This window comes from Dermacentor albipictus, chromosome 1 (genome assembly GCF_038994185.2).
Source record: "Dermacentor albipictus isolate Rhodes 1998 colony chromosome 1, USDA_Dalb.pri_finalv2, whole genome shotgun sequence".
Lineage (NCBI taxonomy): Eukaryota > Metazoa > Arthropoda > Arachnida > Ixodida > Ixodidae > Dermacentor > Dermacentor albipictus.
Window position 1 is genome coordinate 8,744,109 of NC_091821.1, and position 24,503 is coordinate 8,768,611.

The 24,503-nt window shown below is 45.9% G+C and overlaps 1 protein-coding gene across 1 annotated transcript; it reads right to left on the reverse strand.

The window, feature by feature from the left end:
* Window positions 1-375: 375 nt before the first annotated feature.
* On the reverse strand, window positions 376-24,119 carry LOC135897348 (uncharacterized). The gene is made up of 3 exons (XM_070530328.1): window positions 24,004-24,119; window positions 19,832-20,393; window positions 376-579 (listed from the first exon to the last, which is right to left on the reverse strand). The coding sequence occupies exons 1-3, from the start codon at window positions 24,117-24,119 to the stop codon at window positions 376-378; spliced, it is 882 nt and encodes a 293-aa protein (XP_070386429.1).
* Between the last annotated feature and the right edge of the window lie 384 nt (window positions 24,120-24,503).

The following is a 24,503-nucleotide window of genomic DNA, read 5'->3' on the forward strand; positions in this document are numbered from 1 at the left end:
AATCGTTGTCCGGCTTGACCTCCCCTATTCAAGATTCCACCCTCCTCTCGCAGATCAAGGCTTTCGTACGGGAAGAAGTAGCTCGCCGGCTCTCCCTCATTTTCAACCAGGCGCAGTCAAGTTCGTCCCTTAGTCCGGCCCTACGACATGTTATAGAACAGCAAGTGTCCGAGGTCCTTCCTCTGGAACGGGCGCCTCAACTCACCGCCCCATTGACTTACGCCGACGCCGTGGCACGACCACGACCGCCGACCTTCCGGGCTCCGCCTCCGATGCCTAGCCCTGTTTTTACCCTCACGCCGCCATGACCTCCAGCCCACCAAGTAATTATTCCCTGGCGCACAACGGACAATCGGCCAATCTGCTATTTGTGCTCTATTCCTGGACACGTTGCACGACTGTGCCGCCGCCGTCCACTTCATCCACGTGATGACCCACGCACAGCCGCGTACGACCATCCGTTGTCTTACGCTCCAGACCGCGATTTACCCCTTTCCCGCCCAAGCATTCGCCCAGTTTGCGACCGCCGTTCTCCTTCTCCTCGTCGTTGTTCGCTCTCGCCGATGCGTCGACGTCCCTCTACCGCTGACACGGAAAACTAAGTGTGCAGTTCCCGAGGCAAGAACTGCGTCATGGTCACAACGCTCAAGCCCTCTTCTTTCGCTGCCCAACGTTATTGATGTCGCTGTTGAAGGTGTCTCTGTGCTTGCCCTCATTGACACAGGTGCCGCCATATCTGTAATTGCCGAATAACTATGCCACTCAATACGAGAAGTCACGACGCCTTTCTTCGGTCCTTTACTCCGCACGGCCACAGCACAGCCCGTCCAGCCGGTGACAGCGTGCACCGCCAGACTTGAAATCAAGAAGTGCTCTACACAGTCGAGTTCGTCGTTCTTCGCCACTGTTCCCACGATATTATTTTAGGTAGGAACTTTCTCTCCCGTCACCAAGCTGTTATTGATTGCTCCCGTGCAGAAGTCGCCTTCTCTTCGCTTGGCAATGCCATATCTGATGACGTTTCGCTTTCCTGCACCATGTTGTCCCTCACTGACGACACCCATATACCTCCGCACGCATCCGTTCTGGCACCTGTATCCTGTTCCGTTGCCTCCTGCTCCACCATACTCTTCACGCCTTCCACTGCTTTCGTTCACCGCCACCTCTCACCAATCTCAACTGCTCTGCTTAGCCATCAAGCTGGTGCTACTCACCTACCTATAAACAACCACTTCCCATTCCCGATTACGTTGCTTTGCGGTGAATCTCTCGGCACTGTGGAGCCTTACGACACCATTACCACGTCGGAACTTCCTGTTGGGTCGTCAGAGGTCAACACCCTCTACTGTAGTCCCGTACCTGCCACATCGCCTGAAGACGTTTTCAGCCACGTCATCAACAACGCCTTAAGGCCCACGCAACGCCATGGCCTTCTCCGTCTCCTCGAGACAATTCGCCCTGCTTTTGACAGCCATAGCACTTCTCTGGGCCGAACGACGACTGTATGTTACCGTGTTGACACCGGTTCTCTCACCGCTACGGCAGCGACCCTACCGCGTCTCGTCGACAGAACGACGCGTCATTGATGAGCAAGTAGGTGACATGCTAAAGCGTGGCGTCATAGAACCGTCCGACAGCCCATGGGCATCGCCAGTTGTTTTAGTTAAAAAGAAGGATGGCTCGATCCGTTTTTGCGTGGATTACCGTCGCCTAAACAAAATAACCCGAAAAGATGCTTATCCATTGCCGCAGATCGACGATGCCCTCGACAGCTTACAAGGTGCAGAGTTCTTTTCCTCCCTCGATCTACGCTCTAGTTATTGGCAGGTGCCTATGGCTGCAGAATATAAGCCTAAAACTGCTTTCATCACATAAGATGGCTTATACGAATTTCGTGTGATGCCATTCGGACTTCGCAACGCGCCCGCGACTTTTGAGCAGATGATGGACACTATTCTTCGAGGCCTCAAATGGAACACGTGCTTGTGTTATTTGGATGATGTAGTAGTGTTCGCACCAGATTTTCCTACTCACCTTCATCGCTTGGAGCAGGTTTTACGCTGTTTCAGTGACGCTGGCTTCCAACTAAATCTGAAAAAAATGTCACTTTGGGGCACACAAGCTGACAATTCTCGGACATGTCGGGTCGATGACGGCGTTCTCCCTGATGCCGCTAAGCTTCGTGCTGTTAAATAATTCCCGAGGCCAACGTCTCTAAAAGACTTGCGCAGTTTCACTGGCCTCTGCTCGTACTTCCGCTGCTTTATTCGAAATTTCGCTTCGATTATGGCACCTCTGACAGAGCTTCTTCGGGGAGAACCCAATCTGACCGCGTGGTCCCCGACTTGCGATGATGCCTTCGCGACGCTACGTCGCCTGCTCACAACACCACCGATACTGCGCCATTTCGATCCCACTGCTCCCACGGAAATTCATACGGATGCTAGCGGTGTTGGTCTTGGCGCTGTGCTCGCCCAGCGAAAGCCCGGCTGCCAAGAATATGTTGTTGCTTACGCAAGCCGTACTTTGACGAAAGCTGAAGCGAACTATTCTGTCACGGAAAAAAAATGTCTCGCGATCATCTGGGCCATCACAAAATTTCGCCCATACCTGTACGGCCGGTCCTTCGATGCCGTTACCAATCACCACGCACTTTGCTGGTTGTCGTCTCTCAAGGATCCCTGCGGCTGCCTAGCCCGGTGGGCACTGAGGCCCCAAGAGTACGATATCCGGGTTGTCTATTGCTCCGGCAAGAAGCACGCCGATGCCGATGCTCTTTCGCGCTCGCCTGTCCACGCCGACATTGTCAGTCTGTCTGTCCTAGACGACCCACTTCTCCCATTCGCTTCTGTCGACATGGCTTTGGAGCAGCGAAAGGACTCCTGGATTTCATCTTTGATAGATTACATCTTTAATTCAACACGCCCACCATCCCGAGCGTTACGCCGACAAGCTTCGCACTTCGCTATCCGCGACGGAATTGTCTATCGCCGTAACTACAGTGCCGACGGCGGCAAATGGCTGCTTGTAATACCTCGGCAGCTCTGCACTGATGTATGCACCGCTTTCCACGCCGACCCTCAGTGCGCACACGCTGGTCTCTTCAAGACCTGCGCCAGACTACGTCATAGGTTTTATTGGCGTGGTATGTACACATTTGTGCAAAAGTACATTCGCTCTTGCACAGAATGTCAACGCCGGAAGCCTGATCCTTGCCGCCCTTCTGGACCAATGCAACCTTTGCCGTGCCCTTCGCGACCCTTTGAACGGGTCGGGATAGACCTCCACGGGCCTCTGCCATACACAGCTGCTGGCAATCGCTGGGTCATTGTAGCTGTAGACCATCTCATGAGGTATTCGCAACTCAAATCAACATTAGGGGGCGCTGCGAAGCCTGGCCCGGTCTGGCTGCACTATGCAGTATGGCGGCTTTACGGAGGTCCCCGCGTGCGCTGTCCTTTTTGAAAATATTAAGCGTCTTGCAGTGCGACGTTAATTCGCGCTGTTTTGTGGAGGCAGAACAGGTAGTGGACACCGAGCACCTCATATTAGTCGGCACCAGTGGCTGCAGTGAGTATTGAGATGGAAGTGGTCGCGCTGTGTGTGCAAACCTCCGGCGTGACAGCGGACCCGCACGAGATTGTGGTGAGAATCACCGATGCATTCCGGGACCCATCGATCGTGGAGGCAAAGTGCTCATGCACTGCTGGATTGTCACAAAAGTGAAGCACATCTCAGCTCTTTTGATCCACTGTTACAGGTAAGTCTTCCGTGACTCAGTCACTACATCGAGGCGCATGGGAGCGAAAAGCAAGCCCGCTGCCTCCACAGCCTTCGGAACAGGGTCGGGATAATGTAACTGACTCTGTTCCCATTCCAAACCTGTTCTATTCCTACGCCGCGACTGACGCCAAAGGTGCTGTTTCCAAATAGTTGTCAGGGCTAGGAATAGAATCGCGGAAAAGAGTCGGTTACATTACACCAACACAGCTCACATTTACTTTCAAACATAAAGGCAGGGGAAAAAAATGGATATCCTTGCATACTGAGCGTGTAGCAAGGAATCAAAACGCGAGCTTTTCACTTTGTCATGCAGCCTAGTTTATCATGTTTTGTGAGAGTGTGGCTAAGCTCTCTTCCTAGTTTTGCGTTCCGGAAACTTTTATTTTCTATTTTAAATTCAAGATAGGCGCACAATGACTGCTGCTTCGCTTAGGCGTAGTTACTGCAGTAGGTTGATCACTGTTTCTGTCGTAGAAAGAAGCGCGAAAAGGAAATCGAATGACCTGCTTTCAATAAGAACCTGTGCAAACCAGGTGCAGGTTTGACTTGTGGTGCATGACCTGATCGTATCTAATTACGGCCTGCCTCATGTGCCGCCACAACTGGCTGTTATGTAAGCTAATGAAAGGGGAAAATCTGTTTCTGTGTAAGCTAGTGGTGACACCTTTGCGCCAACCTGAACTGATTTTGCATGTTCCTCTATTGTTGAATCATACATTTTAAGGCTAGGTTCGCCTCCCAACTGCTTATTTATTTCAGACGCTAATATCAGATCATTGCTTCAATGTTTACACATTTTCAAATTAATGTGACGCTTACTTCCCAGCTAAACACTTCTAGCCTGGCAAGCGAACATTTAGACCCAGCTTATTCCGTTTGTGTGATTACGAAATGAGTGGGCTTTTCTTGTTTTTTCACGAACACAGCTGCACTCATGGTTGAAAACAGGAGTGAAAATTACTGATGAGCTAGGAGCACGGTTACATTTGGAAAGACCGGTGTTCACATACTTCGTGAAGAGGAACTTGTTCAACTTTTCATCGTGTGCTGTACAGTCTCTCAGAACTATGTATTACTTGGTGCAGTGATGCAGCATATGGTACCAGTGATCTTTTGCAGAGTTCTTGTTCTGAACTATGTTGTTTTTAATTAGTATTATCATAGCCCATATAAAACAAAAGTAAGTCACACACATAAATGCATATGTTGCAATTGAAAGGGTTATTAACACATGCACTGTATGGTCATGATACATTTGAGAGCAATCTTTCTAAATGTGGTTTTTGGGGACTCGATGGGACACACAGAAGAAAAAATGCACACACATCATCACTGCACTGCAGGTTTTTGACTGATTGAGAATGTTATGCTGATGAACTTGTTGACTACGACTTGTGTATCTCAGTTATGTTTTGTGCAACAAAAACCTCTTCCAGATCAGGCCTTGGGTCCCTGCCGCCACTTAGCTGCACATATGTGGGGTGTGCATGGGGCACAAAAAAGAAACTTGTGCAGAATATGTATGCACCTCCACCCATTCGGACATATTTGCCATGTGAAGCTGCCTGTCCCTCCTCCGCAAGTTCCAATTACTGACGCCGCACAGATGTTGCAGATCCTCCAAAACAGTGCTCCAAGTTCTGCTATTTCAGTGTTCAAGTAAGAGAGCACCAGTAACGCATTTGTGAACCGAACTCTTCTCACTCCGATGATACACTATAGCTGATACACTGTAGCTGATATTTTTCACATGTAAAATGCAACTAAGATAGCAGCTACACCTTAGTGCTAAATTTTATTTCTGCATGTTTTACATATCTCTTTCTTTATGAAATCCAAAGACACTGCTGCAGTGCAAGCACTTGTAAAGTCATAGAGAAGGAACCAGCCTGTAAAGCACATCATCCTCAGAACAGCCAAACTGGCGTAGTGGCTGTAGTGTGCTGCTGCTGAGCATGAGTTCACAGCTTTGATTCAGGATGTGGCAGTCCATTTCAATGGAGCTGAAATGCGAAAACCGGTTGGTTAGGCTCACGTTAAAAATCACAGGTGGCGGAAATGAATTGTGAGCCGTGCACTACAGTGTCTTGTATAGTTGAGGTGTTGCTTTGGGAGCTGAAACACAGTGAATTAATCAAACTACCTGCAAAGACCACTCGTAATGTTTATTTGGCACACAATGGCCGCTGTAGCTTTTTCTCAATGAAATGGGGACAACCATCAAATAGTAGCACCAACCAAAAGCTGAAGCCTAAATAATAGTTAACAGAAGAAACTTATTTTGATGTTAACAAAGGCAAGATGGCAAGCTTGATTAGCGACCTGCTTGTCCATGCTCTATTTAACGTTTTGTTGAAAAGAGGTATGGTAATTGCTTCTGATGTATGTCAGATTGGCCTCAAATGTTTATATGTTACCCAAAAGTGGTTTGTGCTTGTAAAACTCAGGTGATAACCAAAGTGATAAAAATAAATCTAATTTCCCTCTCCGCATAGCGAAGGCTGGACAATGCAATTTTTGGTGCTATAAAAACACTTGTGCGAGACATGAAATGCCCAGAGGTGGTGTTCATTCATGTTTCACACAGCTACTTTTCTTTAATGCTGTTAATGCAGCTGCTGAACCACTGGCCACACTCATTTACACATATGGATACACCATATAACTTTAAGGTGATCGATAGCGTTAGTAATTTATGAATTAACCTTTTGCAGGGATAGCTGATAAAAGCCTTTTTTGTATGCCACATTATTACTGTTATGAAGTAACTGCTATCCCCTTGCATGAGCTGCACAGTGAAAGTATACCAAGGAATGAGTGAATGCACTGCTCACAGAAAAACCCTGACAAGTTGGTGCATGTCCTAAGCGAGATTTTTGTAGGTTTTATAATGAGACAACATTTGGGCTCACCACAAAATATAGTAAATCTGAGGTTTTGTTCAAAACTAGTAGAGCCAAGCTAATGTCGTAATCTGGCTCTCTTTCCTTAGCTCGTATGATAAGAGTGGGCTGTGTCCTCCACCTCTCTTCTCACAATGTAAAGTTCAGCAGCCTCGTAACATTTAAGAGGAGGTACAGGATTATTCTTCCACAGGGCGAGTGAATTTGAATGAACTGGAAGCATTTTTTTTCCTTCTATATTCATGTTGCGAGAACCATTTATGTGACGCTGATTTAGGTCACTAAAGGAACGATTGTTCTAAGCAAATTTATATGAAACACATCTGTGCATATTTAGAAGGCAGTTATAGCATGGTGATGACTATTTCGTAGTTGGGCGCGTGATTGCTATAAGAGCTGCATATGTTAGTAGGTTGATGGTAAAAACTCGATTGATGTATGTTGTTTTATTTGTTGCCACTACCATATTGTTTACTGCTGTGCAGAAAACGCAAAAGAGGGCAAAACAGCTCCACAACAGAGTCTCGGACCAAGAATGGTGAGTTCTGCTGTTGTCATGTGTTACTTTGCAGTCAAAGTTTCACGTTTAATTGTGCCTGTTCTGTGCACTGGGACATGCATGCTCCTACGCTATTGTTTAAGAACTGAAGTGTCTACAGCTTAATTAAAATTTAAAGGCAGCACATCTTGCTGACTGGAACACTTTCACATATGAATAAATTTATCATTTCAGATTAAATTGTGGATAATACAGAGGAAAACTTCACTGTGTTATGACATTAGGTCCAACATAAACTACTATACTATAAATGTATAAAAACACTTTTAAAGAGCTGTAGCAGTGTAGCTGTAGTGCCTATGTGCATTGCATTGCTGTAGTGCCTATGTGCAGTGTTGGTCTTCCAAAATTTGAACTAAGCGGTAGCTGTTTGCATGTCTCAATGTATTCCTGAGCATCACATTGTTGTTCTACGTATGCGCACCAGCGTTAAAGAATTGTTGGAGTGACAGAAAACTGTATTGCAGTCGCTATTTGGCAGGTCTGAAAGGTGATGGTGTGCTTTTGTCATCTTATCTAGTTGTGTCGAACACTCCTTGTGTCGAATTGTGGGGTGGCTGGCATTTCTTATCACATGTTCTATAAGGATCTATGCTCGGATCATTTGCTTGCATGCACTTCACTGATTACGCAGTAAGCCTCTCCTCAACAATAAAAAAACTTTAAATTATTCATTACCATGCATGCATGAGACAAATTGATATTTACATAGACTGCCATTCTTAATTGCTTGTTTGTCACCACCAGTGTGGACACTGGCCTACATTGGTGTATTTCGCTACACGGAAAGCCAGACATTCCTTTCCTGGAAGACTCATCACACTTTAATGCAAAGTACACACCATGATCACAGCTAAATAACTATAATTCTTCTGAGAGTGCACAAAAGGCTAAAAATTGCAAAGCAGCAGAAAGGAAGGTGACATAGCAGATTACACAGCAGTTTGGCATCCTCCTTTTGAAGGCATCTTTTTTCTGTATGACGTGCTTTCGTTTTTAGAGGCCACCCTTCTGCAGCTTTCTCTACAATAACAGGATGCATTATTTGCTACAACTACACATAGCCTACATGAGAGGGCATACAATGGCAACAGTTTCACTTTGGCACTGTTGGGGCAACTAAACAAGTCGGCATCTCATGACATTGAAAATATTTTTTCTTCTGTGCCTAAATGAGCAAGTGGCAACAACTTTCAGTACCGAGCTCTCCAATCTTGAAATGGTGCCTCCCCCCCCCCCCCCCCAGTGTAGGCTCTCTCCTAGATATAGTTGGTTATTAAGCACACGCTACTCTGAGTTTCATGCTTTTCAGTAGCATTTTCTATATTGTAAAATTTGCATAAGTTGCCCTTAAATAATTTTTTTGATATTCGTAGTTGCAGAATTGCAATTTTGGTACAGACTTATTACTCTGCTGTTGCTTTCTTTCTCCTGAGCCTGACGGAGGTCTGTGTTTAAGTTTGAAGCCAACCAAGCCTGCCGTTCCGCCCCACTTCCTATGTTGGAAATTCTGAGGGCCCAAGCAAATGAACTGAAGCAGAAGGCACCAGAAGACGTCATGCTCCATGTGTGTGAATTGTATGGTGGACAGCGTGCCAGGAGTGAGATTGAATCCTTGACACAGCGACAGTCGAATTCTGCACAATGGCACAGATATAGAAAGGGCCTTGTAACTGCAAGCATTGCTCATGCCTGTATGATTCGAGCGAAGACTTTTCTTCGTTCGAAAGGTGCGGCCAACATTGACTCATTTCTTATGCTTATTTTAAGAAGCAGAACTGTTATAACACCAGCAATGCATGTTGGGATTTTGAAGGAAAGTGCAGCGCGTATTGCATACAAGACATGGCAAGAAGCACTGGGGCACACACTTGAAGTGCGTCAGAGAGGGCTGGTTTTGTGCGAAGAATTTCCCTTCATAGGTTGTTCCCCTGATGGCTATGCAATTTTCTCATGTAAATGCTGCGAGGGCAAGGAAGTCCTCTTGGAGATTAAATGTCCAACGAAGCTGGACAACTCATTCAAGAACTATGACACCTTGGAGCCTAAATTAGAGCATTGTACGCAACTTAACGTGCAAATGGCTGTGTGTCATGTAAAGGAGGCCCATTTTTTGTTTATTGTAGTGACACTTCTTTTTGTTGTGCCCCCGCAGGGGTGTCTGCGCAAGCAGGCGTTTGGTGTGTTGCGACACCACGTACCCGAGCACACGAGGGTTGGACCCTCCCGCGTGTAGCCGTGCGCGGCTTAGCCGTGTCTGGGGAAAAGGGGATCCTGGGGGTTGAGCCGATGTTGGGTGTTTGGACCTTTAGGGCCCCCCGGCGGAGGCAACACACCCCTTTGGCCTCTCCTTCAAGTAAACGGCACCCCCGGACTGACCCACCCAGGGGAAATCGGTAGTTGCCTTTTCCTGTCTCTCTGTCTCTCCAGCCTTCGTCTTTTTCGCACTTTCCATCTTTCCTGTCTTCTCCTAGCTTACGCTTACTTCAAATTTTTCCAGGCAGCAAGGGTTAACCTTGTGTGAATAGCCAACCTAGGTTATTTCATATTTGGTTATAGTGATGACGTACAGCTGGCGTTTACAGGACCTATTCATACAGTCCCTGTAGCGTCCCCTCGTAGGGCTCCATGGTGGGTGGCTGGCGTTATTGTCGAAAGCTACATTTTTCTATGGAAAGTTCCTTCCCTTCAATTCCTGATCGCCCTCAAAAAAGAGGGCGCACCGAAGATGTAGTCCAGTTCTTTGGTCGTCAAAGACCGAACTTCCCACGGTACCATGTCATCCACTCTGAAAAATCTGATAAACAAGTCCGAAATATCTCCCCTTTTCTAGTCTCCAAGTCCTTAACTGATGCCCTTGGTCCAGGCTACAAGGTATCAAGGCTGGCAAGTGGTGATCTCCGGTTAGAACTGCATGATAAGAAACAATACGAAAAGTTGCCCAGTCTAGTGTCATTTGGGGATGTTCCACTGACAATAACTCCACACCGCACTCTGAACACCACCCGCGGCGTTGTCTCTGATGACGATTTGCTCCAGCTGACAGAGGCTGAGCTCTTGGAGGGCTTCAGTGAGCAGAACGTAGTCAATGTCAGAAGAATTAAGATGAGAAGGGATGGCAAAGAAATTCAAACGAAGCACCTAATACTCACATTCGGTTCAAGTATCCTGCCCGAGTCTGTGGAGGCCGGGTACATCAAGCTCCGTGTCAGGCCGTACGTGCCAAACCCACTCCGCTGTTTCAAGTGCCAGCGCTTCGGCCACAGTTCGCAGAGTTGCCGAGGCCGCCAAACTTGTGCTAAATGTAGTGCCCAAGAACACACCACTGAAACGTGTGAGAATGCTCCCCACTGTGTAAACTGTGATGGGGAGCACGCCGCGTACTCGCGGTCGTGCCCCTCCTGGAAGAAGGAAAAAGAAATAGTAACGATCAAAGTGAAAGAGAATATATCGTTCAAAGAGGCACGAAGGCGGGTGGCATACCTGCCAAAGAAAACCTTTGCCGAAGTGGCGCGTCAGGGGGCAGCGTCACAACGGCCTCCGGCGGCTGTCCGACCCTCAATCAGTGAGTCGGCAGCTACGCCATCTGCCCCTGCGGCGGCTGCAGCTAGCGCTGCTCCGTCAACCGAGGAGAGGGGACCACCGACCCCGAAGGTGGGCGCAGCCGAGGCTGCCTCAACCTCCCAGGTCCCTTCCAGCGCTGGCAACGGCCAGCGCAGCCAAATCCCCCAGGGAGCCCCATCGACCTCCGGGCTGGTGGGCAAGGGGTCTTGCCCTCGAAGGCGGGACCCTCGCTGGTAACTTCCCGCTCGCAAGAGCAAGTGTCCGGCGCCTCACAAGAGGCAATGGACACTACACCCATCCTCAAGGCGCACCAAGCGCCTAAGGAGCGGCGAGGCTCCCTCGAACGCTCCAGAAAGGGCAGAACCCCTGTTACAGGGCCTCGAGAGGGCTCTGTAATTTAATCTGTAATTTCCATAATCACCACTGTACAAGACCTCATCCACAAACACAATCCAAAACTGCTGTGTTTACAGGAAACACACTTAAAATCTACACACACAAACTTTCTCCAAAAGCACGTTACGTTTGGCAAAGACCGCGAGGATGCTGTCGCAGCATCTGGCGGTGTAGCCATTATTGCTGACAGAAGTGTGGCGTGTCAGCATCTAAAGCTCCAAATGGCCCTTGAGGCCGTGGCCGTTCGAGCCGTACTTTTAAATAAACTCATAACAATCTGTTCTCTGTATATACCAGCACATTATCACCTTCACAGACGCAACTTAGAGTTATTAATAGATGAGCTCCCGGACCCCTATTATATTCTTGGTGATTTTAATGCACACAGTACTTTGTGGGGCGATTCACGCTGTGATGCGCGAGGTCGCGTCATTGAACAGGTGCTTTTTCCTCCGGAACATGTCTCTTGAACACGAAGGAGCTCACATATTTTAACCTGACCAACAAGTCATACTCTGCCATAGATCTTAGCATTTTATCGCCGACGCTTTTACCCTATTTTAAATGGAATGTGCTGGAAGAATATGGAAGAACCCGTATGGAAGTGACCACTTCCAAATAATCCTAACTACCCCGAAACAAGATCAACTTCCCCCGCAGGTCCCTCGGTGGAAGGTTGACTCAGCCGATTGGGAACAATACCGAACTTTTACACATCTGACTTGGACTGAGCTGTCCGGTATAACCATAGATGACGCTGCTAGATATTTTACAGCTTTCATACTTGATGCCGCAGGTAAATGTATTACTCAAGCGAGCGGCATGGGTTCCAAACGGCGTGTTCCCTGGTGGAACGATGCATGCAGGCAAGCACGGAGGAACCAGAACAAAGCGTGGGCGATATTTCGCGATTCTCCAACTGCTGAAAACCTGGAAAACTTTAAACATGTAAAATCCCAGGCAAGGAGAACGCGCCGACAAGCAAGACGAGAGAGTTGGGCGAAGTTCATATCAAGCATCAACTCGTACACAGATGAGACAAAAGTATGGAATAGAGTGAAAAAAGTTATTGGACAGCAAACGTATTCCCTGCCTTTAGTAAATAGCCACGGAGAAAGCCTGGAAGACCAAGCCAACTTTCTTGGCACACACTTTGAACACATATCCAGCTCCTCACACTACACCGAAACATTCCTAAAGCACAAAACACGAATAGAGAAGCAAAAGTTAGAAAGGAAATGTGCAAAAAGTGCGCCGTACAATGAACCATTCTGCATAGCAGAACTGCAGGCAGCACTGAACTGCTGTAATACATCCGCCCCCGGTTCAGACCGCTTAATATATGAGATGTTGAAACAACTACCCTCCGAAACACAAAAAACCCTCCTTTCCCTTTACAACGTTATATGGTCTTCCGGCGAAATCCCCTCTCTTTGGAAGGAGGCTATTGTAATTCCAATCCTAAAACATGGAAAGGATCCTTCCTCTGTATCGAGTTACAGATCTATAGCATTAACAAGTTGCCTCTGCAAAGTATTCGAAAAAATGATTAACTGTCGCCTACTACACTTCCTAGAATCAAACAAATTGCTGGACCCATACCAGTGCGGGTTTCGGGAAGGTCGATCCACCACTGACCATCTCATACGTATCGAGGCACGTATCCGTGAAGCTTTTGTCCATAAGCAGTTTTTCCTCTCAGTATTCTTAGATATGGAAAAAGCCTATGATACAACGTGGCGGTTTGGGATTTTGAGAGACCTCTCACAGTTAGGTATACACGGAAATATGTTCAATGTTATCGAAAGTTATCTGTCGAATCGGACATTCCGTGTTCGAGTGGGCAATGTTCTGTCACAGAAATTTGTACAGGAAACTGGAGTGCCGCAGGGCGGGGTGCTCAGCTGCACGCTCTTTATAGTAAAAATGAATTCTCTTCGTCTACACATACCACATAACATCTTCTATTCAACGTATGTTGACGATGTGCAGATAGGTTTTCAATCAAGTTCTCTTGCAATCTGTGAGCGACAGGTCCAGCTTGGTCTCAACAGGGTCTCCAAATGGGCTGATGAGAACGGGTTCAGATTGAACCCACAAAAAAGCACCTGTGTCGTTTTCTCTAGAAAAAGAGGCCTGCACCCTGATCCTGAAATTGTGTTGCAAGGTGAGCGTCTGCCTGTAAACAGGGAACGTAAATTCTTAGGCATAATTTTAGACGCGAAACTGACCTTTGTACAGCACATAAAATATCTTAAAAATAAGTGCATGAAAACAATGAATATCTTAAAGGTGCTCTCACGCACAACCTGGGGCAGTGATAGAAAATGTCTCATGAACTTGTATAAAAGCCTCATACGCACACCACTAGACTATGGAGCCATAGTTTACCAGTCGGCTACTCCAACTGCTCTAAAAATGCTTGACCCGGTCCACCACTTAGGAATTCGCCTGTCCACAGGCGCCTTTAGAACAAGCCCAGTGGAAAGCCTGTACGTTGAATCGGATGAGTGGTCACTGCATCTGCAGAGAACATATTCGTCTTTCTTGTATTTTCTTAGAGTGAACGGAAACAGTCAGCATCCCGCGTATTACACCATAAACGATTTGTCCAGTTGCCAACTTTTCCGCAACCGGCCCACAGTGGCACAGCCTTTCTCCATGCGTGTTAGAGACATGGCTGAAGAAACAAGGGTTCCACTGCTTGAATACCACCTTATGTCCCCTGCTATACGGCCCCCGCCGTGACAGTGGCAACCAATAGACTGTGGTACATCTTTCGTAGCTGTTACAAAGCACGCGCCTGTCGCGCATATACCAATGTACTTCCTCGAGTTACAGCACAAATACTCCTCTTCTGAATTCTTTACAGACGCATCGAAGTGTAATTCTGGCGTATCTTACGCAGCGGTCGGTCCATCCTTGTCAGATGCCGGTGTTCTGCACCCTAACACAAGTATTTTCACAGCAGAGGCCTACGCAATATTGGCTGCCGTTAAACACATTAATGAATTTAATATCCCAATGGCAGTGATATACACAGACTCTTTGAGTGTTGTAAATGCTTTGAAAACTGTCAGGAAATACAAAAACCCTGTAATTCTATCTCTTTACTCAGCATTATGCACAACCTATGAGTCCAAACAGCATATCGTCGTATGCTGGGTGCCGGGGCACTGAGAGATAGAGGGAAACGTGTTGGCTGACGAGCTAGCCACATCCGTCCACGCGAACGCGTCCAACACTTCCACGACTGTCCCTGTAATGGACCTCAAGCCCTCGATAAGAAAAAAGCTAAGGACTTTCTGGCAGCGCTTGTGGGACAAACAAACAGAAAATAAACTACATGTTATCAAGCCGTATCTTGGCAACTGGCCGCCTGTATCAAAGAACCGCCACAAAGAAGTAACACTTTGCAGACTCAGGATAGGACACACATATAGCACACAGGCATACCTCTTGTCCGGTGGCGATCCACCCATGTGTGATAAATGTGGGAGCCACTTACCGTGATTCACATCCTGCTGCAATGCACTGAATTAGACGCTAATAGGAAAAAGCATTTTCCATTACCACACCGTCAACAAATTCCCCTTCATCCTCTAATGATCATAGGTATGGAACCGCTCTTTAAATATCAATCCTTGTTCGCATTTTTAAAAGACGTACATAGTTTTCATGTCATTTCACCAGGAAATCCGTAGCACGGCCTCTTAACTGAGGTTTCTGCTGCGATAACTGCACTAAAAGAAAGCACCTGCCTCCCAGCCTTTGGGCTCAAAGGCCTTCCGGAGGCTTAGGTGGTATTTCCATATTCTTGTATTTTAGCGTCACGATCACTTATCACGCGTACTATATCCACAGACAACTAGATGTATCACTATCATAATTTTATGCTATATACTATTTTACGCTTCCATGACACTTTCTGATTTTAGGCCACTTTACAGCCATGTTACATCCCACCATCGCAACTCACAAATCAGTGCTTAACACAACATTATCAGTCATGGCGCTCTTTGGCCATACATGGCCCTTGCGCCACTAAACAATACACATTCATCCATTCATTCTTTTTGTTGTGCTGTTGTACACTACAACAGCTGTGCCTTTGATGAGTTCAAGGATGCAATAGTTAGCGTATACAAGGAGCGAGTGATATCAGAGCTCCTCTTGAGGCTAAGCTAAACCACTGATGTCGTTCTTGCTGGTGCCGACTGCTCATAAATTTTAAAGGGATTGTCAACCAATTTTAATGTTACCTTGTTTTTTCTTCTACTTCTCCCAAATGTGACAAAAAGCTTACCAATCACTGTGTCCAATCATACAGTGGCAACTCGTAAACAGCCATGGAAATTTTTTTTTCATCTGAGTTTTTTTCTCTGCAGTGAGCAAATAAAAAAAATTAAAATTAAATTATGGGGTTTTACGTGCCAAAACCACTTCCTAATTATGAGGCACGCCGTAGTGGAGGACTCCGGAAATTTGGACCACCTGGGGTTCTTTAATGTGACCTAAATCTAAGTACACGGGCGTTTTCGCATTTCGCCCCCATCAAAATGCGGCCGCCGTGGCCGGGATTCGATCACGCGACCTTGTGCTCAGATGCCTAACACCACAGCCACTGAGCAACCATGGTGGGTAGTGAGCAAATAAGGCATACATGCTTGAAACATTGAGAGGTGAGCGTGATAGCGATTATACGCCGGCATTGTTGGGAAGCAGACGGCAAGTACGGCCCTAGCTGTATGAAATATTTTATCAAACCGTTCTAGCAGTTCGTTTTTTCTGATGTGTTCAATTATTCATACAATAATAGCTACATTCTTTCATAGTTTACAAATACTTTGGACGTATACAAGTTATTGCTTTTTTTTAGCCTTAGCCAAGCCAGTATAGCTATTCATGTAGTGCTGGCATCCGTTTACAGCACATTTAGTTTAAAACTTCACGTGAAGATCACATAACTCTGGGTACTCATTCAAAACTTGTGTGCATACGAAAGCAGTCAAGTGCACCATTATGCATTGAAGGATTCCATGGCTCTGCCACTCGACTCATTGCTGTGAAAGCAGCACCATTCATTTGAGTGTACTTTTTCTTAGCTCATAATACACGTAAAATAAAGGGCGAACATCTGTAGTACAGTAAGCGATCTTAAACAGTATGAGGAACTTAACAGCAGTTACAATAATTTCATTGCATACATGTGAAGTGTCAAAGTTTCACCGCCAGTTCCCGCCACTTACCAGGTTTTGAGACTTTTCATGCCAATTTGAAATTATTTTCAGTTAAAGTGCAAACAGCTTCCTCGATTGTGTCACTATAAACGATTGTCATTTCATTTCTACCTTCTCCTGGCACATTTGGTGTGGTTGTCAGGCGCTTTAATGTTTCATCTCTACATTGCGTTTCAGTGTTGTTCATATTGCAAAGATTTTGTAAAGCGAAATGATCATGTGTACATGCACCGTTGTATGCAGAAGAGACCCTATTGTGAGCCAAACTGCAACTTAGCTTCACCTTTCGCTGTGGTGCTTGAGGTCACCTATCACCAAGGCTGGCACAACATTTTTTTTGCCAACATGACTGTTTGTTTCCTATGGCTCATATGTTATCATTTCACAAGTTGTACACGAGCAACTGTTTGACATCAGTGGTGACTCAGGCAGAACTCATGAAACCAACTTTTCTTTGTTGTCTTTTTGCACTTCTTGAAGGGGCCCTGAAACTGGCATGCTGCATAATATAGATACGACCACCACAAGCCCTGTCTGCAGGATGGTCAGACAACAGTGTGTATTGATTGGTCTCTGTAAATGATGTAGCTCCAGGTGCCAATCTTGCGTTTAGAGAGTGCCACACGTGCCTGAACCACAAGTAGCAATGTGACCAAAAAAAACTTGAGCAGGGCCTCGCCCCCTTGCCATGCACCGTGTAGCTTCCAGCGCACTAGTGGAGACGAAAGGAGAAAGCAATGCGTAGGTGCGATTACTAATTCCGCTTACACTTCAGGGATTCAAAAGATATTTGTAGCAGATTAGTCAGCTGTCCTTTAGTAGTGAGGTCACTATGATCAGTCGGATAAGTGTTTCACTGTCTCTTTGAGTGGTTCCATTTTGTGCATGTTAAATTATTATATGTCACTTACTTTCCATTTATTGATATATTTATAGTAAGGACAGCTCTATCTGCTCTCTGGGGGTCAATAATTATCATTCACTGATAAGTCTGCACAAATGTCTCCCCATCTTGTATGCTGGTGGTTTAGTTATGCTTCCCAGGAGAGCCATTTGCATTGTATTCAACAATTTAGGAAGAAGCATAAATTATGGTACATATACCAGCTGGGGTCATTTAGATGAAACCATTCTTTCAGGGTACTCTGCTCTGGTGGCCAAGCTTTCCAAATATTCATTGTATGCAGATTTGACACTGTTCCATGTTACTTCTCATGTTCTGTTTGGCAAGATAAAACAAATCCTCATATGCTAAAAAGTGCAACAAAAATGGACTCGAGTAAAATGTGTGAGGCAAACACCTTGACACTGAGTACAGTGAACAAAAAAATGAGTGCGTGTGGTTTATTTTGCGAAAAAATACAAGTAAGGCAAGGTGGGGGGGGGGGGGACAACACCCATTGAAAAATAACCGCAACTCTATGCACACAGATCATAAGTGAACTGCAAATATCTCGGAATACCATAAGACGAAAACTTGCATCAGAATGCGCAGTGTAAATCCGCAATTCAGTCAAGAATACAAGTTGCAAAAGAATGTGCATTGCTAATTTACAAAAAGTGTGTTGAAGTTGAAGTCTGCAGGTTTGGCCAATGCAAACAAGTGCAGCATGTAGATCACATGGTAACAATCGTGTTTGAAAAGTATGAAACGGCTGAGTGGCATAAAAATGCTGGATTTGCGCACCCTAATCGAGGCAGAGGCAAAATGTCTGCTGGCAGTAACGTTTGCCTCCTGGCAGCATGGTAATGGGACAGGTTCTTCCATTTCCCAAAATGGGGCAAATTTCCTCCTATAGATGGCTTCAGGTACTCAGCTTACAGGACACGATGTTGTCCAAGTGACGTCGGGTGAATTAATTTGAAAATTTTCGGAAAAAGAAAAGGCTTCCTAGACGGCACCTTACAACTACCAGTGTATAACCAAAATTTGTAATAGGGCCTGATGAAAGGATCTTACGAGGCCATGCACAATTAAGTTTTCCTAACAAAAAAAAGTAACTCAGGCAACATAGCAACACATGTTAAGTTCAAATGGGCTGCAACAATACACAATATTGTGGAGCTGTAAAAAAAGGCAAACAAACATTAGAACAGTAGGGAAGTACACAATAGAAACAGGAAATATAAAAAATAGTTGGAGGGGAATTCATGTGCCAAAAGTGAAGCCACACCACCATCTTAGGAGGGTCACTATAAAGAATTAGTTTGCAATGAAGGAAAAGAAGTGCTTTCCTCACACTTTCCCCTAGTTTCAAGGGGTTGAAACACCAAATTTCGAGTCTATAAAAATGATACTGTAGGCTGCCTCTGTATGTAAGGACACTCAACATGAAGTGTTATACACACAAAACATTTAAAATATATTTTAATTCGCTTCCAAAGAAAGCCTAAATGCTCGTTCTCGTGATTGAGACCTATTGCCACAGCGATTGACATGGACGTCACTGTGTTGGAAGCATAACAAAAGTTTCAGCGACATCATACCACATTAGAGTGACGTGCAATGAGTGGTGGCCCACAGCACCGGGCAAGCCTAGAGAGCCTCGAGGGCAATGAGCCGCGTCAGACGTAGATCGTAATTGGAGCTGCTGCAGCTAGCCAAGACAACTGTCGGCGTGGTTTTGTTTGCCTGCGCTGATACAGAATGTGTGTGCGAGAGCAGACGATTCAGCAGTGTGTGCGTCACAGCTTGGTGGGCCCACGTTACCAAGCTTCCTAGACAATGACATCACTGTCAAACACTGCGCTCACAAACCGAAACTGAAAATCTTTCACATAAATAATGCGATATTAAATTATTTACTGAGAATATAAGAATATTCGAGCATGTATCATGCTTCCTAGAGCAATAAGAAAACGTTTGAAACAAAGAACGTGCAAGCCACAAATTTGATGTCTCAACCCCATTAACGTGACTTATTTTGCTATACAGAGACTGGCTGATGTGTATCATAGTGTTACTGGTTTTAAGATGAAACCTGAAATTCTTGGTAAATTGTTTCAGCAATAATGTAATCAATACTCAGAGGAAGACGATACTTCTGACAGGAACAACATGCTTTTAGTTTCTAATTAGCCACGCAATTACATTACCAGAGCCAAACCACCTGATCTGTAAGAGGACAACCCAACAAAGGTCTATTTCCAGTGTAAAATAAGGGCGAGTGCTGGCTTCACCTCTGCTGGTAAGGAACATGGCACTTCCACTCCTGTGAAGTTTCTAAAACTTCCTTGCATGGAAAGCACGAACCACTTTTACGATGCACATATTTTCGGGAAATATATTGATCCAGGACTCACAAAAATCGATGTGTTGCTAAAATCGGTGATGAGAGGTTTGTGATGCCTGAAGCTATTATAGCAATGTCGTCAAGTAGTCCCACCATGCTCCATGGGATTCTTGTTGACAACACTTTGAATATTTTCATTCGCTGTATAGCACGCTCTACATGAACTCTTGCTGATGCTATGTTTTGTGTCCTAAGTGCATCACCCTTTGACATCTGCTTTTGTTTTCTGAGTGGAGGCCTGATTAACTCAATTAAGTGGTCCGCACAAATATCATCGATAAGAAAGCCAGGGTCTGCCATTATGGCATCTGATATTGGGTCTAGTTGCTTGATGAGGCCGCTTTGCTCAAAAACGGCCTTATCTGAGGTGCGGCCTCCATACCTTTGGCTTATGTGGGCAATAAGACCACTTGGTGTAACAGTCACCATATATTTAACCGTGAAACCTTTCTTATAGAAGGAGTATGTCTGTAATGCACATCGCAAACAGTTGGGCAGGCCAATAGGAATTTCGGTGCAATCTACAATGACACGCACGTTACTGAATTGTTTAAAAGAGATGGGCAAATGTTCAACAACATCTTCTTTTGGTGGCACTGCCACAGTTACCTTTAATAATTCAGAGATCAGCTGAACAGTCTCTGCAATTATGTTGCTACATGTAGTTAGGGAACAGTCAAAAAGGTGAATCAAGAATGAAGTGGAAATATTATGCTTCAATTTCGCCAACGTCAATGCAATTCTTTCTTTTGCACATAAGTGGTGCCGTCCTGAAAGGGGATGAATTTTTTTGTAACACGCCACAAGAGCATTCAGAACATCGATTGATGGCAGGCCTGTGAACGTATTTACATTGCTATTATTTATCGTGTCCACAAACTTCTGTGGAAAAGAACCTGATGTCACTTGGACAGCCTTGCTTTCCGTAAGCCTTGTCCCTGAAGCCATTTCTAGGAGGAAATTTGCCACATCTTTTTCTTCTCTGGAATATTCTCCCATTAATGTCCGGGGGCCAGGTTGGCAAGTACATTCCTGTCGCAAAACAAAAGCAAGTTATAATGTCTGACATAAGTGATGCGAGGTGCAGCTTTTTTTTGTCATTCGAATAATGCACGTCAATGTGTTAAATTCAATGTTGGAAGTAGGAAACCCAGGGTTTTTGCATCAATTAATTTTCACCCATCACACACCGCAATGCTTTCGCGAAGTAAATCCAGAAAGCATGCTGCTGGCTAGGTAAAGACAGCTGCCACATCACAAAGATACAGGAAAATAAATTACCATATTTGCTATGTCCTTGTCACTTATTGTGTTTGCAAGGCTTTGGTCCATACTGTTAGGGGATGGGAGATCATCCTGCAATGTCAGATAGAGTTTAGTCCAAGGAAAGAGTGGTTAAGCAATGTGTGCACAAGTTGCAGTTAATGCGCACCCATCACACGTCACATGATACAATGCTTTTGTGAAGTTAATCCAGAAAGCATGCTGCCGTCTAGGTAAAGAGAACTACGACACATACATATAAAGAGAAATTACCATATTTTCTTTTTCACTTATTTGGACCATGCTGTTGCCGTCAGGGGATGCGAGATTGTCCTGCGATGTCAAACGGAGTTTAATCCCAAGGAACCAGTGGTTAAGCAATGTGTGTACAAGTTGCAGGCAGCCAATTTACCATGATGGTCGTCCTGACAGGTGCATGGGGCAACGCATTTGCTTCCAATAGGGAGGAAGCAGTCTCTTTGCTTGATTCATTTTGTAATGCATTAAAAAGTGTTGACATTATTTATTGCATGCTTGTAGCCATGGTGTATGTACAATAAGCATATAAGTGCTGCACTATGTAGTGAAATTAACTTACTCTGGCTGACCGATATGCACGTTGGCGAAGTCTTGTCAGTGAAATCTCTTTCATACGAGCATCCTTTTTCTCATCATAACAGGATGTCTTTGGCAGGTTTTCAGTGGGTACTGCATTTTTTTTCAGCCGCCGCCTTTGACATTCTACATCTTAAAAAATAAATGAATTGTTTGTGCTTTATTGTGTCTCAATATGGGCTGCACCGAGAATTGTTTTCTTTTAACCTCAGAAACAAGGCCACGATATTTATAAAAAAAGAATTTGCAAGGAAATGAAGCACACGTTTGTGTGTACAGGGCTATGCAACGTTGTACACCGAATGTAGCATCTGCAAAATGTAGTTGAAAGCTGCTTATAACACAAAGTACACGGGTGCAAACACCACCACATGACCAGAGTATTTTGGCCACTGACTTGGCGATGATATAATAATCGAGATAATGCTAGTTTAGGTACTAATACTGCACATATATATGGGACACGTCAGTAGACGGCGGACGCCGTAAATTTTCGTCGCAACTAGGAAACGCATGTAAATTTGACGTGTGGCTGTCGCGTAAGTGGCAAACTTCTGCAATGAGCGTGAAAGGCTCGCCGTTGGGGCGAAATATCAGTGTCTTATGGGCTGTCTTGAGCGCGTCGGAGATTCTCCAGTGCAAGTGGCAAATTCGTAATCAGTCGCGCTGGGAAGTGCCCGTGTGCAGTGCGCCTCTGCTGCAAGTTCATCCGCGCCACGCATGATATTTATTGCGATTCAGCATGCCACATACGTGCAAAGGTTACACTCAACACTTCCCGAACTTGCTAGTACATCATTCGTAAACATTTGAATCTCCGACGCCCGTATAAGTTGCGCGAAATGTGCTGAGCATCAAAAGCCTCCCGAGTTACAGCCACGTGTAGTCAACGAGTGCAAAGGAGACGTTCCTCGCAGAAACCGCTGTGAAACGTCGAGCATGAGCTCTAATTACAGCCAATGTGGTCAACGAGTGGAGAGGATACGTTCCTCGTAGAAACCGCTGTGACAGATCGAACCTGTGCTCGAATTTTGCGTTGCGGCTTACATATGCAGCGAATAATGCATAGCCCAATCGCAAGTCCTCGCAATCTGAAACGTGTTTACAGAAGGTGCCGCAGTGACATGTATAATGGCCATGCACAATGGTCACGTATTAGGTTCGAGTTCACAAGTTCACAATAGTGTCTCACCTGGTAAGGAGAAATTATCCCGTGCAAAATGCCGTGAGCAAACAGTCATTGTCAAGCGTCACAGCCTTGCCGATGCGGAGGTTAGTGATCCACCTCGTTTTGCGGCTTCGGTCTTTCGATTCGGAGGGAAATGCGTGAAAGGAAATATTGCTGTCCTTCCATCTCGCAGACACGCACTGAGGAACACAGCAGAACTGCTTGGCCGTTCGCTTCTTCTTTTTTTGCTACCGGCTCCATTCTCCCGTCTGTGACAGCAGTCTCTACGGCACACACGGCCACTGGAACTCCGTATGGCGTTTTTCCCGACTGCCGCTAGGTGTCGCATGTATTGCTGGAGTTGCGAATGCAGAAACGGCCGCTCTGCCAGCCGCGACGGCTCGTGACGTAGCCTCCTTCCTCCTTCAACGCTTCGTTCTACGTCACGGCGCTCCCCGCGAACTCCTGAGCGACCATGGCCGCATCTTTCTCGCCGATGTCATTCAAGAACTTCTCGCTGAATGCCGCATTATTCATCGGTGTACCACCGCATATCACCCGCAAACAAACGGATTGACAGAACGCTTTAACCGAACTCTTGGCGACCTGCTTTCGATGTATGTCGCCTCCAACCACACCAACTGGGACCTCATCCTTCCCTATGTCACGTACGCCTACAATACGGCACCCCAGTCAACGACGGGCTTTTCTCCTTTCTTCTATATGGCCGCGAACCATCATTTCCCATCGACACTATTCTTCCTTACCGTGCCGACTTATCAGAGGTTACACCTGTTTCCGAAGCCGCCCTGTATGCAGAAGATTGTCGGCAACTAGCTCGCTCCCTTACGACGCAAGAACAAGCCCTACAGAAATTTCGTCATGACGATGGGCGCCCCCAACACCAGTTTTCCCCTGACGCTCTCGTTTGGTTGTGGGTGCCTCCTACTTCGACACCAGGAATCTCCCCCTAATTTGTATTCCGATACCATGGGCCCTACCGTGTTCTACAGCAAACTTCTCCGGTGAACTACGCTATCAAACCACTGACGCCCCCACGGACCTGCGTCGCCGAGGCTGCTAAACTGTGCACGTAGATCGGCTCAAGCCGTCCTCACGACGCCTTAGGCCTCCTGTGCGGCTCCGTCTTCAGCGAGGGGGGAAGTTGTAAGGAAGAAGTGCGCCGTGCAGAGCTCCGCAGCCGGATTGCCAATGCTACTGAAGTGGGGCTCGGGCTAGACGCTGTTCCTGGTGTGACTGGCTAAGCCTAGGCTGTTGCGTCTTCTTGTTCGCGTCCATCGTGCCATCCACAGCCGTGTCGGACTTCTTTGCCATAGTATTCAAGAAATGGCAATAGCCAGAAGTCGCAATTTTATCCAGCTCGGTATGGGTGAGAAAAATTGTAGCAGGCACTTTTGCATATCTCATTAGCATATGATGCTATCTGTAATTTTTGTGTCCACTTTCTTGTCTTTATGCATCTTAGCATTATTGTGCAAAGGGCAATACTTTTACACCGAGATAGAGTAATTGTCCAAAGGAGAGACATGGCTGGAGGAGGCGACACACATAAGCCTCCTTTGTCCGTATCTCAACGTCGCGCAGTTACTCTGTCGTTATCTACCAACAAGCCCAATGTTCTTCATCAGCTACATTTACTAATCATCTGTTATTACAATTTCATTGACATAACATTGAAGATACAGAGGTACACAGGAA